The 17,103-nt window shown below is 56.3% G+C and overlaps 1 protein-coding gene across 1 annotated transcript; it reads left to right on the top strand.

Annotated features, from left to right (window-relative positions):
- The first annotated feature begins 623 nt into the window (after positions 1-623).
- IRF2BPL (interferon regulatory factor 2 binding protein like) lies at positions 624-4,879 on the top strand. Its single transcript, XM_043472629.1, has one exon. The coding sequence runs from the start codon at positions 1,725-1,727 to the stop codon at positions 4,035-4,037; it is 2,313 nt and encodes a 770-aa protein (XP_043328564.1). The 5' UTR covers positions 624-1,724; the 3' UTR covers positions 4,038-4,879.
- The last annotated feature ends 12,224 nt before the right edge of the window (positions 4,880-17,103 follow it).

Here is a 17,103-nt window from a genome sequence, read left to right as displayed (position 1 = left end):
GGTATCTCACCCTGAATTCATTTTAGCTCCGTCGCTGAAGCTCAGGTTCCTAGACCAGGGCACAAAAACAAAAGCGAAAAGGCAGTTTCTGGAAGATTGGAGGACAGCTAGTTTTGCAGGTGCTTCGGCATCAGGGGTAGTAATGAGTGTAACATTCATGCGGGGGGGGGGGGGCGGGGATGGGGGGAAAAGGTTTGATTGCCGATGAAATATGCAAATTTTATATTATATTGTGAAATTCACAGCGAAAAAATTCTTGAGACAGGACACATTTAAATTCACTGTCCGCGGGGGGGGGGGGGGGGGGGCGGGGATGGGGTGGGGAGCGGGATCGGAAGCGACGCTCGTGGTTTTGCAAAGCGTTTTAAACTTGGGAAAGCCGGGCGGGGAAAGGAAAGGTCATCGTCTGTTTTAATTTCCACCCCCCACGCCCCCCCGCCCTGGACTTCCAGCATCAGCTTGCCGGGCCTCAGCTGTTGTACACACACTCACACACACACACGCACAGCCGGGGGGGAGGGGAGGGCGGAGGCGCGGAGGAGGGGCCGACTGGGAGGAATCTGGGCGGCCTGCCGCGCATGCGCTTTTCCGAGCAACAAGTGGTCTCCACGGAGGAAGTGTAAAGGGGAGGGGCGGCGGGGGGAGAACTGGTGCAGAGCGTGGTGGTGACGTCAGCGCTCCGCCCGGGCGGCATCCCGCGCGGCCAAGCCCGGGACAGCGCGAGCCGCAGCGCGAGCGGGAGCGCCGCGCCGCGCCTCCGGAACGTAGAGTTTTAACAATCACAACCCCACATTCCGGGCGAGCGCTAGCGGGGAAAGGGATGCGACCCGGGCCGAGGCGCCGCGCGAGCGCCCTGCAGCCAACGTGAGCGCCGCCAGCCGCGGGGGGCCCCCCCGGCGCCGCCGGCCAGGCCCGGGGCGGGCGGGCGGGCGGGTGGGTGGAGGGGCTGGGGTCGGCGGCGGGAGCCTGCTGGCGTGCACGCCTTCTCTCCTCGGCTCTCGTGCGTCCTGAAACCAGTGACCGCGGCGGCTGCACTGGCGGCCGTGCACGCCCAGCCGCCGCCAGCGGAACGGCCGGCCGACCTCTGCGGAGGGGGAGAAGCGCCTCGCGGCTGCCAGCTCCTCCCCCGGCCCTCCGGGGAAGCCGCGACTTCAGCAAGATTGGACCCGAGCGCCGGGTGGCACTGCACCCTCTAGCCTTCGTCCCGGGGAGCCTGGAGGGGAGAGGACGCAGGTCGTAGGGGGTTCCCCCCCCCACCCCGCCAAGCAGGGGAGAGGAAGAGACAACCCCTTGCGAGCTTCCACGCACCAGCTTATACTCCGGGGAGGGGGCTAAGAGCCAACGGCCGCCAGCACCCGGCCACCCTCGCCCCCTCCCCCGCCCCGGGCCCGGAGCTTCCAGCCTGGGTCCGCGACACCAGGAAGAAGGCGCCGGAGCTCACCTCGCGACGAGACAGCCGCAGTAGGAGGGAGGTGGGGGCGAGGAGCCGGGCTGCACTCGTCCGCCGCCCGGGCGGTGGAGCCCCCGGCGGCCAGGCACTGCGCCGGCGGTGGACATTCGCGCTCGCTCCAGCCCCTGGGGCAGAACTTTCTCGCCCCCCCATCCCCCGCTTCCTCCCCCCGCAGCCGGACTCCTGCCCCAGCCGGCCGGCCCTACGGGAGGAGCAGGCGCCGCGGAGACAACTCGGCCGGGGGAGGGGGCCTCCCTTCCCCAGGGCCGGCATCATGTCGGCGGCGCAGGTGTCCTCGTCTCGGAGACAGTCTTGCTACCTGTGCGACCTGCCCCGCATGCCCTGGGCCATGATCTGGGACTTTTCGGAACCCGTATGCCGCGGTTGCGTCAACTACGAGGGCGCCGATCGCATCGAGTTTGTGATTGAGACAGCGCGCCAACTGAAACGGGCGCACGGCTGCTTCCAGGACGGCCGCTCCCCCGGGCCGCCGCCTCCCGTCGGGGTCAAGACGGTGGCCCTGTCGGCTAAGGAGGCGGCGGCGGCAGCGGCCGCGGCTGCGGCCGCCGCGCAGCAACAGCAGCAGCAGCAGCAGCTCAACCACGTCGATGGTTCCAGCAAGCCTGCGGTGCTGGCGGCCCCGTCCGGCCTGGAGCGCTACGGCCTGAGCGCGGCCGCCGCGGCCGCGGTAGAACAGCGCAGCCGCTTCGAGTACCCGCCACCGCCCGTGAGCCTGGGGAGCAGCAGCCACGCCGCGCGGCTGCCCAACGGCCTGGGGGGCCCCAACGGCTTCCCCAAGCCCACCCCGGAGGAGGGACCCCCGGAGCTGAATCGCCAGAGCCCCAATTCTTCTTCGGCGGCAGCATCGGTGGCGTCTCGGCGCGGGACGCACGGCGGGTTAGTGGCAGGACTGCCCAACCCAGGGGGTGGCGGAGGCCCCCAGCTCACCGTGCCCCCCAACCTGCTGCCGCAGACGCTGCTTAACGGCCCGGCCAGCGCTCCGGTGCTGCCTCCGCCGCCGCCTCACGCCCTGGGCAGCCGTGGGCCCCCGACGCCTGCGCCCCCGGGGGCCCCCGGGGGCCCCGCTTGCCTCGGGGGTGCCCCCGGCGTTTCGGCCGCCTCGTCCTCCGCGGCGTCCTCGACTTCGTCGTCGGTGGCCGAGGTGGGCGTGGGTGCTGGTGGCAAGAGGCCCGGCTCTGTGTCGAGCACCGACCAGGAGCGCGAGCTGAAGGAGAAGCAGCGGAACGCCGAGGCCTTGGCGGAGCTGAGCGAGAGCCTGCGCAACCGCGCGGAGGAGTGGGCCAACAAGCCCAAGATGGTCCGCGACACGCTGCTCACGCTGGCCGGCTGCACGCCTTACGAGGTGCGCTTCAAGAAGGACCACTCGCTGCTGGGCCGCGTCTTCGCCTTCGACGCCGTCTCCAAGCCCGGCATGGACTACGAGTTGAAACTGTTCATCGAGTACCCCACGGGCTCGGGCAACGTGTACTCCAGCGCCTCCGGGGTGGCCAAGCAGATGTACCAGGACTGTATGAAGGACTTCGGCCGGGGTCTCTCCTCCGGCTTCAAGTACTTGGAGTATGAGAAGAAGCACGGTTCCGGGGACTGGCGCCTCCTTGGAGATCTGCTGCCCGAGGCCGTGCGCTTCTTTAAGGAGGGCGTGCCCGGCGCCGACATGCTGCCCCAGCCCTACCTGGACGCCAGCTGCCCCATGCTGCCCACGGCCCTGGTGAGTCTAAGCCGCGCCCCCAGCGCACCCCCGGGGACCGGGGCCCTGCCGCCCGCCACCCCCTCGGGCCGGGGTGCAGCCGCCAGCCTGCGCAAGAGGAAGGCGTCCCCGGAGCCTCCGGACTCCGCCGAGGGCGCGCTGAAGCTGGGCGAGGAGCAGCAGAGGCAGCAGTGGATGGCGAATCAGAGCGAGGCCCTCAAGCTCACCATGTCGGCCGGGGGCTTCGCGGCGCCGGGGCACGCGGCAGGGGGCCCGCCCCCGCCACCCCCACCCCTGGGACCCCATTCCAACCGGACCACCCCGCCCGAGTCAGCCCCTCAGAACGGCCCGTCGCCCATGGCCGCCCTCATGTCGGTGGCAGACACTCTGGGCACGGCGCACTCGCCCAAGGACGGCAGTTCGGTGCACTCCACCACGGCCTCCGCGCGGCGCAACAGCAGCAGCCCCGTGTCACCGGCCTCCGTACCTGGGCAGCGCCGCCTGACGTCGCGGAACGGGGACCTGAGTTTACAGGTGGCGCCCCCGCCGCCTAGCACCCACCCGGGCATGGACCAAGTGCATCCCCAAAACATTCCGGATTCCCCTATGGCCAACAGCGGGCCCCTCTGCTGTACCATTTGCCACGAACGTTTGGAGGACACGCATTTCGTCCAGTGCCCCTCCGTTCCCAGCCACAAATTCTGCTTCCCTTGCTCTAGAGAGAGTATCAAGGCCCAGGGGGCTACCGGCGAGGTGTACTGCCCCAGCGGAGAGAAATGCCCCCTAGTTGGGTCGAATGTACCTTGGGCCTTCATGCAGGGCGAAATCGCGACGATCTTAGCTGGGGATGTTAAAGTGAAAAAGGAGAGAGACCCTTGAACCAGGAGATAACCACCCCCTTTGCCCCAGACCAGCTCCTCTCCTGTCCAGAGGGCCCCTTCCCAACCCCATTGACCGCCCCCCACCCCTTCGCTGCCCAAGATGTAGAATTGTGAATATAACAAACTGCAAAAAGTTAGTCTTATGTATAGACATTATTTTCGTCGTATGTTTCTATATTTTGAAACAAAGGTATGTTAACTTCTTCATTTGAAGGATAAGCTGGTTTGTGTTAAGTATAATAATTGGTTGGGTCATTTGCATCATATTCGTTAGCATTTATTGGTGGCAGAGTGTTTGCCTAGGTACAGAAGTAATAGCCCTTAGCAACGACTGCTGCTGGTGTGTATTTTTGTAAATGTTATGCACTCACAGAAAGGAAAAAAAAAAACACAAAAGAAAATGACTTTTTTTTTTTGCCAAGGCCAGTGTTGCTGCCTAAAAAAAAAATGATGCTATAAAATGGTGAGAGCTTCTTTCTGAACAGCCCCAAGTGTTGACGTCTTCACTTTATTTTGTTCAGTTTTGTTCTGTTGGTTTTTTTTTTCTGTTTCCTTTGCAAAATGGTAAGGGGGGTGTTGGGGGGGTGGGTGTTTTTTGTTGCAAGTTGGTGAGGGAAAATGTTTTTTGGTTTGTTTCTACTGACCTGAATGTGTTGGATCTTCACGTGTTGTTTTGTTTTTGCTTTATTGATGCACGGATGCTTTTTGAACAGTAGAGCGAAATGCTAGACATGGAGAATCTGCTCTGTTCGTCCTTTATACATTTCTGTAGTTAACAGAACACTGTAATGTGCCTTGGAGCTTAGTAACTTGTAATAAATTCAATTGATATTAATTCTGCCCCGAGTCAGCAAGTGTGTTTTTCCAGGGCTAAGACCGCACAGCTGCACCAGCAGGGACAGCGCCTCACTACTTCCGACAGCACAGAGGCGCGCCGGTGCCTTTGAAAGCCCTCAGCGGTGGCCTCTGTAGAAGGCCCAGTGCTGGCTGACCGCTCCTCCCCTTCTGTACCCGGCTATTTACATTCACCTCTGGGGCGGGACAGTTGCTGACTAAGCGATTTCTGTTTACTCTTCAGCACCTCTGCTTCCCCACCCCCGCCCTGCGCACCCGAGCTGCAGATGACTTTGTCAGGAATGCATTTTTGGTCCCTTGCTCTGTGGCCCCGAGTATATGCTGATACCCAATGCAGCTTTGACTTAGGCAAGTGGGATGAGGGGAAGCAGAAAAAAAAACTGGGGTGCTCTGCCTCAGATGTGGCAGAAATCACTGTTGTCGTACATTTAAAGCCAAAAGTGCCACAGAGCTGGGAGCCGGCAGGAGGGGTGTGGAAGTGGGAAACATTCATTGTACTCAGGAGAGTTCTAGCAGCTTCCAGTTCCTGCATTGGAAGCAGTTTCACTTCATTCGTGACACGCTTCCTTCTCACCACCTCCCCACCGCCACCCCAGCTTTTGATGATAATTTTTAAAGCAGAACATCTAGTTGGTTGCAGAGTTGGGGGGAGAGGGGGAAAAAGCCCAAACCCAACCCTGTTCCTGGGGCAGTGATGGCTTATGACAGCAGATAGAACCCATTGCTGCTGGTTGAAATGCGGTTATTCATCTAGTTAACTTTCTGGTGGAATCTGTGAGGTACAGAAGGAAGGGGATGGGACTGGAACATCCTTTAGGGACTCAAGAGCCCCTTGATTGAGCCTAGATGGGAACTAAGGGAAGGCAAACAAACCTGGTTTGAACCTTGAACTTTACTGGAGAGGCAAATGGAAGGAAAGTAGAAAATGAGATAGAGGAAGAAAAAATCCTAGATCCTATCAGAAATCCACTCCTGGCCACACCCCATTCCTGGTGGGGGTAAGCTGGGCCCAGACCTTGATCACCAGAGGAATAGCAGAGGCTAGAGGTATAGCAAAGGAAAGAGACGGCAATCCCCACCCCACTCAAATCAAAGGGTAGGGTGGTAGGTATGGGTACAGGTGAGTTTGGGGAAAAACAAATCACTGGTTGGCCCAGAACACCCATGTGAAGGTTGGGTTGGTGTTCTGACTTGCTGTTAATAACAGCCTTTTAGTTTCTGTTCCTGCTTTGCCACCACCATCCTTGAAGTAGTGGAAACCATGACTCGTGTGTGTGTGTGTGTGTATGTGTGTGTGTCTGAGGGTGTGGATAAATGGCAATTGATGGATCTGCAGCAGTCTCTTAATCCTGGTACCCGGGAGGTGCCTGTCTCACCTCTTTAAGAATCTCCCCACATATAAATAGATGTGCCTGTCAGCTTCCTGCAAATGTGTCCTTGCATTTTCATCTGCTGCCAAGTGTTGTATTGGTGCTTATGAGTCATGAAACCTATTTTCATCCTCAGGGGTAATTAACTTGGGGGTGATAATGCATAGCAGACCGTAGGAAGAGTTAATTCTAAAACCTATCCTCGCCTGGCTACCAATCACACGTTTCACTTAAAGGTCTGGGTTGGCTTTTTCTCATAAGCTCATTAATAAAAACCAAGCATGTTTCGCCTGGAAGATCCTCTGAGGTGCTCCCCACCCCCATTCCCACTGCACACACACATAAAATGGGTAAACCTCAGCAGGCTGAGAATACAGAGTGTCACTGGTGTGATTTAACCACCAGTGAATGAAGGCGCATTGGGTGCAGCCACCGCCCTTGAGCTGCACATGGCAGCCTGGGCGTGTGGATGACGGGGTCCAGGTGTGAACCTGGTGAGTACTGTCCAGTGATTCCAGGGGGACTTTGTCCCTGTTACCTGCCTCTGCATGCACATCTGCTCCTGCTCACCTGCCACTGAACGCTTCATTGCTACGGTATTCCTTTCAGGAACTTGTAGGATTACAGGATCCTTGATTTAGTGCCCATAGGTAGACAAGGGGCCTGTCATTAAGAGCTGAGAACTGTAGTTTGCTCTTCTTGTGGCTGGGTGCGTTATTAGCAGAAGAGGCAGAGCTGTAATAACGAAGCCTCCAGCACAGGCGGCCAGTTGGGTTTCACTAAGGAAACCTGCCTTGATGAGACCTGGGGGAAGGGAAGGAGGGAGGTGCTGAGAGGGAGAGCTGGGGTTTGGAGTGGAAGTGAATTATAATGGTGCAGTTAATTAAAGTTTACCATTGCCCAGGGCCATTTGTTAAATGGTGGCTGCCTCTTCGCTCTTCTTTTTTTTGAAACTGTGTGACCTTTCTCATTGCTCTGACCCATTCAGCTGCTAGTCGGGTTGCCTTAACCAGGCTTGCTTTGATCCCTCAGCTAGATTCCCCCTACCCTGACACCTTCCACAGTTGCACACCCAGGAAGTAATTTCCTCTCCAACACAAGAGGATTCTTGTGGGTTTCAGAGATTCAGATGTAGGTCTCTGATGAGCTAGGCTTCCTTCATCTCCAGTTCACCCTGGATCTGCCCCCCTCCTCTATTTCCTGCTTCTCATTCCCTTCCCACCGCTCCATGCCAAAGTGGCTAACACTTAAAAAAAATCCATATTGCTTTTATTTATATGCATTGTTTGTGCAACTAATCTGTGCTGGATGTTTCTTTGAGTGGGTGCAGGGGTGGGGCAAGGAGGACTTAATTCAACAGCTTTGAGAGAATAGGCTGATGGGGGTCAGTTTTTGACCTTGATCTCCACCAGTGAGGACAACTCATCCTATCAAGTAAGTCCGGCATTCACATCTAAACCCTTCAGCTCATGCAGGCGTGCACACCTATGCTGTTAAATGTGATTTCAGGGTGCATTTTCACATGCATTCAGCCCAGGCTATTGATGTAACGAGTACTGAAATTCTCTTTTGTTTTCTCTTAATACTTTGTCAAATCAAGGAAATCGGAACAGAGAATGACACTTACAGGCATCTAGTACAACCTTTTTAAACCTTTTTGGGGTTGGAGCACCTTAGAAAAATTTGATGAAAATGATGGATCCTTTCTTCAAAACTATGTGCCCCAACACATGGTCTTGCATACATTTTTTTCCTTTTTAATACAAATTTTGTGTATTTATATTTAAATGGGTAATATGTTCCTTTGGCTCAGAATTCAAAAGATGCAAAGGGGAATATAGTACAACTGAAAGGTCTTCATTCTACAAGTGGCCCCTTGGCCACCTAGTTCACTTCTGGGACACAACCAAATTTCCCTGATTTTTAAGGGGTATACACATCTGAAACCCATCCACGGACCTTGAGGTTAGAACCTAGGTCTAGTCTGTCCACCTAGTGAAAATGAGGACCTCCAAGGCACAGAGAGATGAAGTCACACAGTGGCAGAGCCCAGGCTAGATTCCTACTAGGGAACAACTCCAGTGGACTTGTAAAAATTAAGGACATTGAGCTTAACCAGAGCTTTATATGAGAACAGGTGGTGATCAAATGAGCAGACAGTGAGAGCATACCTAGTGGGGCGGGGCTCACTGTTTTCAGTAGCTCACCAGAGACAGGGCTTCCCTGGTGGCTCAGAGGGTAAAGCGTCTGCCTGCAATGTGGGAGATGGGCTCAATCCCCGGGTCAGGAAGATCTCCTGGAGAAGGAAATGGCAACCCACTCCAGTACTCTTGCTTGGAAAATCCCATGGACAGAGGAGGCTGGTAGGCTACAGTTCATGGGGTCACAAAGAGTCAGACACGACTGAGCAACTTCACTTTCACTTTCAGAGGACAGGGAACAAGCATTTGTCCCTTTGTCTCTTTTGCAGCCATAGCTTTAGGAGAAGGGTGTGCTGAGAGGAGTGTCTGGGCTTTTGACTGTAAATATCAGGTGGGCCTTGATTAGTGGAGTTGTCTCTGAACCTCTGAGCCATGGGCCCACACACCACATCCCCCTTTGCTGACTGGAAACTTTTGAAGGTTTAAAGATGGTCGGATAAGTAACCATTTGGGTATGGAGGTAAGAGGTAGGGAGACCTGAACTCCTGCCACCTTTCCTTCAACTTGGAGCTTCTCTGTTCCCTCCCTTTCGAGCCCTTCTGCCTGGTCACCTAGGAAACAAGTGGCCTGCCAGGAGCTGTGTAAGTGGACACATCAGGCCAGCCTACGAGGAAGGTGTGATGACCCTCATTTTATAGACATGCCAACTGAGCTCAGAGACATTAAATACCCAAGGCCATCCTTGGTATTCCATTCAAGCCCAGGGCAGCCTAGAGCCAGAACTCCTCTGTTGCTCCACGCAGGAAGCCTCTGACTTCTGACACCACAGGACCCGGGAAACCCAGGCTCAGAGCTTGAGCCGGTCCCCCAGCCCTCTCCCCATCTCCCAGTCTCCACAGTCTCCAAGGCTAGTGAGTGAGGCTGTCCCCAGGAGGGGCTGTTGGGAAGCCCCGGGAGAGGGCACTTTCTGGGCTCGCTGTGCTGGGGACACACTGCAGTGCTGTCCAAGCCATATTTCCATCCAGGGATTCTGGAGCAGGGCTGTTCTTCTGGAGTCTCCGTCCAGCTGCCTCCTACCCCTAAAACTTCAGTAAAAAATGATCCATGACAGCTTACCTCCCCAGGGGCACCATATTGTGAACCCACAGTTGGTGGGTCCCCACTTCAGACTCTAGAGAAGTGTCACAGCCTCCCAACTGGCCTCCCACAGGTTCCAGTCTCCACCCACTCCAGGCCAAGGACTCTGCAGCGGGCATGTCTTTTACACGCCTTTTATATGTCATCTCCTTGCTTAGAAACCTCCCTTGGCTCTCCATTGCCTGCAGAATAAAGTCCAGTTTCTTTAGCACAGCAAGCAAAGCCCTCCACCATTCTTCCATCCCAAGGGTAGAGTATCTTAATTTTTTAGAAGGTATTCCAAATACATGGCAAAAAGGAAAAAAAAATCTGACAGCATGAACAGGTACTCAGTGAAAAGTCCGTCAGCCTCCTTCCCTTCCAGGCCTTCAGTTCCCCTCCGCCGAGGGAAGCATTGTTGACAGTTATTTTGTGTGTATTTTCAACAGTATTAGACGCACAAAGAAGCTCAGATTTATAATATATATCTCTTGGGAGTAGATCTTAGAATAAGCCAAAGACAGAAAGGAAGGTCCAGGGCGAGGAAGTGGACTTGGATCCGTGCCCCGGTCTGAGTCTGGGGGCGGGAGGTGTCCTCTCCTCCCCAGTCAGGGATTAGCTATTAGGGTTTTTTTGGCTCCTGGGCAAGTGTCTGTGTGTGTGTGTGTCTATGTGTGTGTGTGTGCACGAGCCCTTGGTCCTACCAGTGCACTTAAACCTACATCACTGTGGTGCCAGCCTTGGGGTCCCTATGCCAGCCTCACTGTGGCTTCGGGGGGGTCTCTGGAAGGAATGCAGGTGTGGAGGAGGGGGCAGTGGCCATGAAGACCCAGTGTCCCCCGCAGTGTCCAGCAGTCTCCTCTATAGTCACTTTCCTCTCCCTCTGACATGCCCCAGGGCAGCTTGGTATAGCTGGCAGAGTGGCCTCCCTAGTGACAGACTGGCAAACTGTGGCTAAAATAAAACAGCGAGGGAGAAATGGTATTGAGTGTAACCTCTGGACAGAGGACTGGGCTTTGTCATCTGCTATTTCCTTTATTATGGAGGCTTTGGGACGGCTTGCTGTAATTATTCTCCTTCGACAGGAAAATACCCACGGTAGGTACTATTATTACTCCCATTTTACAGACACGGCAACCAGGTCACAGAGCAGTGAGGAACCTCTGCCGGCCTGCCCTCACTGCCCCTCTCACTTCTGAAGGTCGTTCACACGCTCCCCAGGCCCCGGCCCCCACGCCTCCCTCTCTACCAGGGCACACCCTTCCAGGGAGGCCTGGGTTTTCCCTGCGAGGAGGAGCCAGCTTGTGAAATCCGGAACCATGGGCAGTGGTTCAGAAACCACAGCTCCAGGCAGGAGGTCCGGGCTGCCTTGAGAACAGGTCTGGGGCGCTGAGGGTGCTGGGGGCCCATGCTGGCGGCCAGCACCCAGGGAGAGGCAGCTCTGGAATGCCAGGCCATGTGAACAGAGGAATTAGCTCTGCGCCCCTGGGTCGCAGCCCAGACAGTCACATGACCTCCTCCTACAAATCCGCGCCTCCCCACCGTTTGCCTAGAGTGTAGGCAACTGATTGTTGACTTGGGAAGTTGCCAACATGCCCATCCAGTGGGGCAAGGGGACCCAGGGACTGGTGGGGGTGGGGGTAGCCTGCTGGAATTAGGATCATTTTAGGGGAGGAGGAGGAGGAGAGAACGCCCGGCTGGGAGCTTCCCAGGGAGCAGGGCCCCAGAGCTGGAGCTACCTTAGGTCCCCCCACTTAGCCGGGGGGCTAAAATACCTGGCCAAGCCATCTGCCGGGAGTTGGTGTCTCAGGCTGCAGGCTGCTTTCAGCCCCAAAGGGCCTCCATGTACCCTCGGTGATTGAGTAACACAGCCTGAGCTAGGGAAAGGCAGGGTGCCTTAATCCACTCCTACCTGTGCTTGGGGGGGCCCTCCCCCACAGGGACAGAAGGGGTCAGCAGGTGGAGGGGGGCGGGGAGGGCCTCTGAGAGCCTGTGTCTCTTTTACCTAATCACGCATGGTCCAGGTCAAGCCCTTCTCCCTGGGAACCAGCTGAGTCAGAGCCTGCGGACACTCCTTATCCCTTCATCTCCCGTCCCACCTGCCAGTGGCTTCTTCCCAGGGCCCTCTCTCCTCCCCACGCAGGCAAAGTGCCTGGAGCAGGGTTCCTGTTCCCTCCCCTCTCCCCAGCCCCCTCCCCTGCCCTGGGCAGCAGAGGCTGAGTGAGGACACACAGCCAGACCGTTGCTTCCACTTGCCTCACCTTCCTCTTTCTCGAATCTCCTGCTTCTTCTTCAATACTTGTCAAAAGTCCCTGCTTCCCTGAAAACTTGTGTTCACCCAACACACCCTGATCCATCAACATTTGGGTTAAAATCCTGGCTCTGCTGTTAACTTTGGGTACATTGTTTGATCTCTGAGTTTCAGTGTCCTTGCAGATGGGAACACCTCTCACCGGGTTGCTGGAAGAATTAACACAGTGCGTGTCAGTTTGTTGGCGCGCCGTGCAGGTTGGCGGCTGTCATTACCCTTAGTTGTGCTCTGCTTGGGCCCTGCCCATCAATGACGGCACTTACCACTCCCCCCAATACACATTCTCAGTGCAGGGAGGGGCTGGATAAGTGTTATGACCACAGGGCCCCAGGAGCACAGATCTGGATCACTGGGAAAGATCCCTTCCAGGAAGGTGGGGCCTGTGAAGGAAGGAGAGAGGGGGAAGAAGAGGTTAGGGGGCAGGAGAGTAAGTTTCTGCCCAAGAAGGATGAAGCATTAGCTTGGTTTGGCTGGAATGTGAGGAGAAGTGAGGCAGAACCAGCAGGCAAGACCTCCTAAGCAAAGCTGAGGGGCTTGGAATTAAGCCTGTAGGGCACTAAAGGATATGTGAGCAGAGGGACACTGTCTGATGTGCCATTTGGAAAGATCTTTCTGGCAGCAGCATGAGGACTAGACTATCTGGAAGGAGAAACAAGCCTGAGAAGCCAGCTAGGAGGTGTCTGCAGTGATCCAGGCAAGAGGTGATGAAGCCAATTCAGGAGGGGCTGTGTGGGGGAGGGATTTGGGGAGGGGCTGGTGGGGGGCATCTGAGAGCAGTTAGGAGGAGAGATGGCAGGTGCCTGAGGGCCAGGCGGAGGAAGGAAGGAGGTAGGCTCGTCCTTAGCTCAGGTGCCCAGGAAATGCAGCAGGTGGAGGGGAAGCGGTCTGGTCAATTTGGGACGCTGGCCTGAGGTGCCATGGGCCAGCAGGTAGCAGGTAAACAGGTGGACCTGTGGACCTAGGCTCTGTAGACAGGTCTGGGCAGGAACTGAAAGGTGCTGTCTGCCTTGTGGGTGGTAGTCAGAGGTGTGAGCTTAGGTGAGGTTCCTGAGCAGAAAAATGAGAAGACAATGGAATGCGGGGAGCACTCACCTTGCAGGGTTGGAGGAAGGGGACCTGGGAGGAGAAGGGCAGCAGGAGAAAAGGGAAGACAATCACAGGAAGTCGAGTCCCTCCTGCCAAAGCAGATGCCGTGGGATGGGGTCTCAGGCGCTGGGCGGAGATGGAGGAAGGTAGGGCCCAAATGGTGTCTGTTGAACTTGGCAGCATGGAGGTCCCTGGAGACCCTGGCCAGAGAGGTTTGTGATGAGCTAGGACACAGTGTACTGCGGGAGAAGGGGGAGGGACAGCAGAAGGCCCAGCTGGTCCCAGGGTCCCCGCTCTGAAGGGAAGGAGCCAACCTGGGAGCCAGGGGGGCCGGGGGCAGGAGTCTCTCTGATGCAAGTTGAGAGAGACGTGGGCATGTTTACAGGAAAGAGCCAGAAGCAGAGGCTGAATATACAAGAAGGCGGGTGGGTATGAATGAGTGACAGGCTGGAAGAGGGGAGGAGACAGCAGGAGAGGCTGGAGAGGCTACTGGAAAGTCAGATTAATAGTAACTGCCATTTAAGTGCGTACTGTGTGCCAGGCACCATAGTGGGCCCTTTCGCAGGTCAGACAGGGCACCTTGTAGGCAGGCATAACAGTAGCTTATACTGGAGTCGGAGCCCCCCTGGGAACCAGAACCCAGTCTCTTTGCTCTACTGAGTCACCATGGGACCTCCTGCACGTTCCTCCTGAGACAGGCTGGGACCTGGGAGCCTTTGCTGCAGAGCTGCAATACCTGCACCTGGACATACCTCTCCTTGAGCAACAAAATGCAAAGAAACTAATATGAGATTAAAAATAACTGCATGCATGCGCAGGTGGGGCAGATTCTGGACTCAAAAGAGACCCAAAAGCCCAACTGCCGCTTTTGAAGAGCTTGGAGCAAAAGCAGGGAGTCAGGAGCAAAAGTAGGGTACTAGGCATGCCCCCTGCACACAGCGACCTAAGGAGTGGGCAACCCACCTAAGCCACCCGCTGGCTGACCCCCTGGACAAGCCCTACCCTCAGCCCATATAAGGAACCAACATGCCCCCCTCAGGGAACGAGCAAGCAAGGGAACCTGTTGTTTGTTCTCGCTCCCTCTGCTGTAACAGGGGCAACCAATAAAGCCTTGCCTGAACTTCTTGTCTGGCCTCTGGTCAACTGCTATTGATTGGGGAAGGCCACGAAACCCTGGCTGGTAACACTCTCAGAGCCTTCATCTCTTCCCAGGCCAAAGGGCCGTGCGATGCCCACCCGCCAAGCTATGGGGAGGATGAGGTCCCGTGTGTGAGTGGACATGCCCAGAACAACGCCAGGCACCCAGGCGATGCTTGTTATACAGAAGCTACCTCCACCACTTCTACAAATGTTGGAGCAGGGGGCCAGGCACTGTTCTAGAATGAAACTGTTACCCCTGGAGTCTCAGGGAAGGGCCTAGATGGTTATTAACTGTTCGGCAGATGAAGAAAGAGGGTGTCTCCCGCAAGGATTAAGAACTGAATCAAGGAGGAGGTGCTAGGATGCATTAGTCAGAAGAAGAAAGTAGAGCCTTTGCTCTGTAACCTGGGCTCTCAGATAGCCACACCCCAGCTAGGATGGCACACCATGGGCCGAGTTGCCAGAGTCCTAGTTACCCGTGGATGTGACTTGGAAGATGAGGGTGTAGGGTCCTGAACACCCGAGGACCGCCTGTTGGGGCAACCAGGGCGGTGGGCAGTTTACTTCCCAACGTCTGTCCTCTTGGGGCCCTTGAAATCCCACTTGGGATTTCCTGGTAAAGGGAGAGTTTGTTTTGGGGAGAGTGTGGGCTCTGGGCAGGACATGTTTCATAAGAATGGACCTGGGCAGTCACAGCGGGCACCATGTTTGAAAGGGATAGCTTAATGCTTTCACCGTCTTGAAATTCTTCATAATTTTCAAAAAGAGGAACCTTGAATTTTCTTTTTGGCTTGAGTCCTGCAAGTTATATAGCCTATCACAGTTCTAAGGCCGAGGGTGATTGACTGTCCCCTAGCCCCTAAGGGATGTGGCAGAGCCCACGCTGGCCCCTGGCCCTGGACGTGATGGGCTCAGAAAAAGATGAGGGAGGCAGTGTGGGGCTCTGCCCTTCCAGAGGCCCGGAGCAGGCGTGAGTCCTGTTGTTGAGTGGAGCAGGCTGGACGCGAGTCAGACAACTGGGCTTGTGTCCTTACTAGGCAGCTATGTGCTCTTTGGCGGGCTCTGGACTTCTCTGAGCCTGTTTCCCCGTCTGTAGACTGGGGACAGAGTGACCACATGACAGGCGCTGTGAGGGTTTAATGAGGAAACAGGCAGAGTGTGCCTGGAAGGTAGTAGGTGCTCAGCAGATGTGTGCTGGTGGGTGCCTGCTTGGGCCCAGAAGGCTGTTGCTTTGTGAATACCACGCTCCTACTCCAGGAGACGATGGCAGAAAAGACACCAAGTCCCTGCCTACCCCGGAGGGGACACAGGGTGCTGAGTGCCATCCTGGGAACTGTCTTCCAGGAAATGGGCTGCCAGCTCCCCCTCCAGAGGGGCCACCGTCCTTGGCCACTTGACTGCCAAAGTGAGCAGTTGTTCAGTCACTGAGTTGAGCCCGACTCTCTGCAACCCATGGACTGTAGCCCACCAGGCTCCTCTGTCCATGGAATTCTCCAGGCAAGAATACTAGAATGGGTTGCTGTTTCCTTCTCCAGGGGATCTTCCTGGACCAGGCATTGAACCCGCATCTCCTGCACTGGCAGGCAGATTCTTTACCACTGAGCCATCAAGGAATCCAGGAGAACAAATGCAAGCCCTGGCCCAGGGGTGGTGATTCCAGACTTGTCCTGGGGCCCTGAGCATTCCTACCCCTCACGCCCACAACTGTCCCACATCTTAGTTTCCCCAGATCCTCTCCCACTGGAGCAGTTCTCCTTGACAGTGCAGGGCCCTTCTCTCTGGAAGGCCTCCCCCTCCAGGGGATAGAGCTGTGGGCTGAGATCTCCTCCTCCTCCTCCTCAATACCCGCTTGTTCCCTCCCCCACCCCCTTTCTGATCCTTGATTTACCCTGAGCTGGATTAAGATTTCCAGCCTGCCTTAGAGCTGAGAGGTTAGGGTGCACCTCCCTGCACCAAATTCAAAATAAAAACCATCCTAAATCTGAAAATCAGTGTGACAAAGTCTAATCAAACTCTGATTTTTTATCCCCCCCCCCCCCCCCGCCCCGGGACGACTACTGCATTGCCATTTTTGAAATACTAAGAATTAGCTTTAAAAAAAAAAAAAGGCAAACCAAACCCAAACACTTTGTTGATGCCCTTTTGATGCCAGTGCCCTAAGCACATGCTTAATCTGCCTGTTAGGTAACCTGGCCTCGCCTGCCCCTGCCCCTGCCCCTGTGCCAGAGCAGCACAGAGGCCTGGCCTGCAATACGGGGCATTGGGCCACTCTGCCCGGAGCCTTCCCCCAGGGAGAGGGAAGCCCTGGGCCAATCAGCCCTTCCTGGAGAAGTGATGTCAGGAAAGCCTAGAAGGTTCCACCCCATCCCTGCCACGGGCGCACCCTGTCCTCCCGACCGGAGCAGCCAGGGCCAGCCCTGGGCCCCCTTCCAGTCCTCCAGCTGGCCAGGGACGGCCGGGCTGCGTTAATGGTGAGGTCTGCTGCCCTGCGCTCCACACCTGTGGGCAGGTCTCCCTGCCCCAGCGCCTCCCCTTCCTGCTGTGGGAGAGGGAACTTCTGCAGACAGGCTTTTCCAGATCCTGCTTATAAACCCTGGTTAAAAATAAACTCTGCGTGTCTGAGCAGGAGAGGGTAGGGAGGTGAGGTGGTGGGAGACGGAGAAAGCAGGCAGAAGGCTGCAGACCAGGAGGAAGACCAAGCCTCCATAGCTGATATCCAGCCTCCTAGAAAATTCCAACTGGGGGGACCTTTCGGAGCACTTCATTTTGCAGAGATAATACAGGCTCAGAAAGGGGGCAGGTCATTTCCCTAATTGTCAGGGGAACAGAGCCCTCTGGGCCTGGCCCTAGCTCCTCCTTTTGCTCTGAGTGAGGCGTGAGGCACTTCCCGATGGCTCAGCAAGTCAAGAAGACGCCTGCAATGCAGGAGAAGCGGGCTCTATCCCTGGGTTGGGAAGATCTCCTCGAAGAGGAAATGGCAGCCCACTCCAGTATTCTTGCCTGGAAAGTCCCATGGACAGAGGAGTCCCTGGGGTCGCAAAGAAT

This window comes from Cervus canadensis, chromosome 6, assembly GCF_019320065.1.
Source record: "Cervus canadensis isolate Bull #8, Minnesota chromosome 6, ASM1932006v1, whole genome shotgun sequence".
Lineage (NCBI taxonomy): Eukaryota > Metazoa > Chordata > Mammalia > Artiodactyla > Cervidae > Cervus > Cervus canadensis.
Note: the sequence above shows the minus strand (reverse complement) of the source record. Positions and strands in the feature narration are given on the sequence as shown.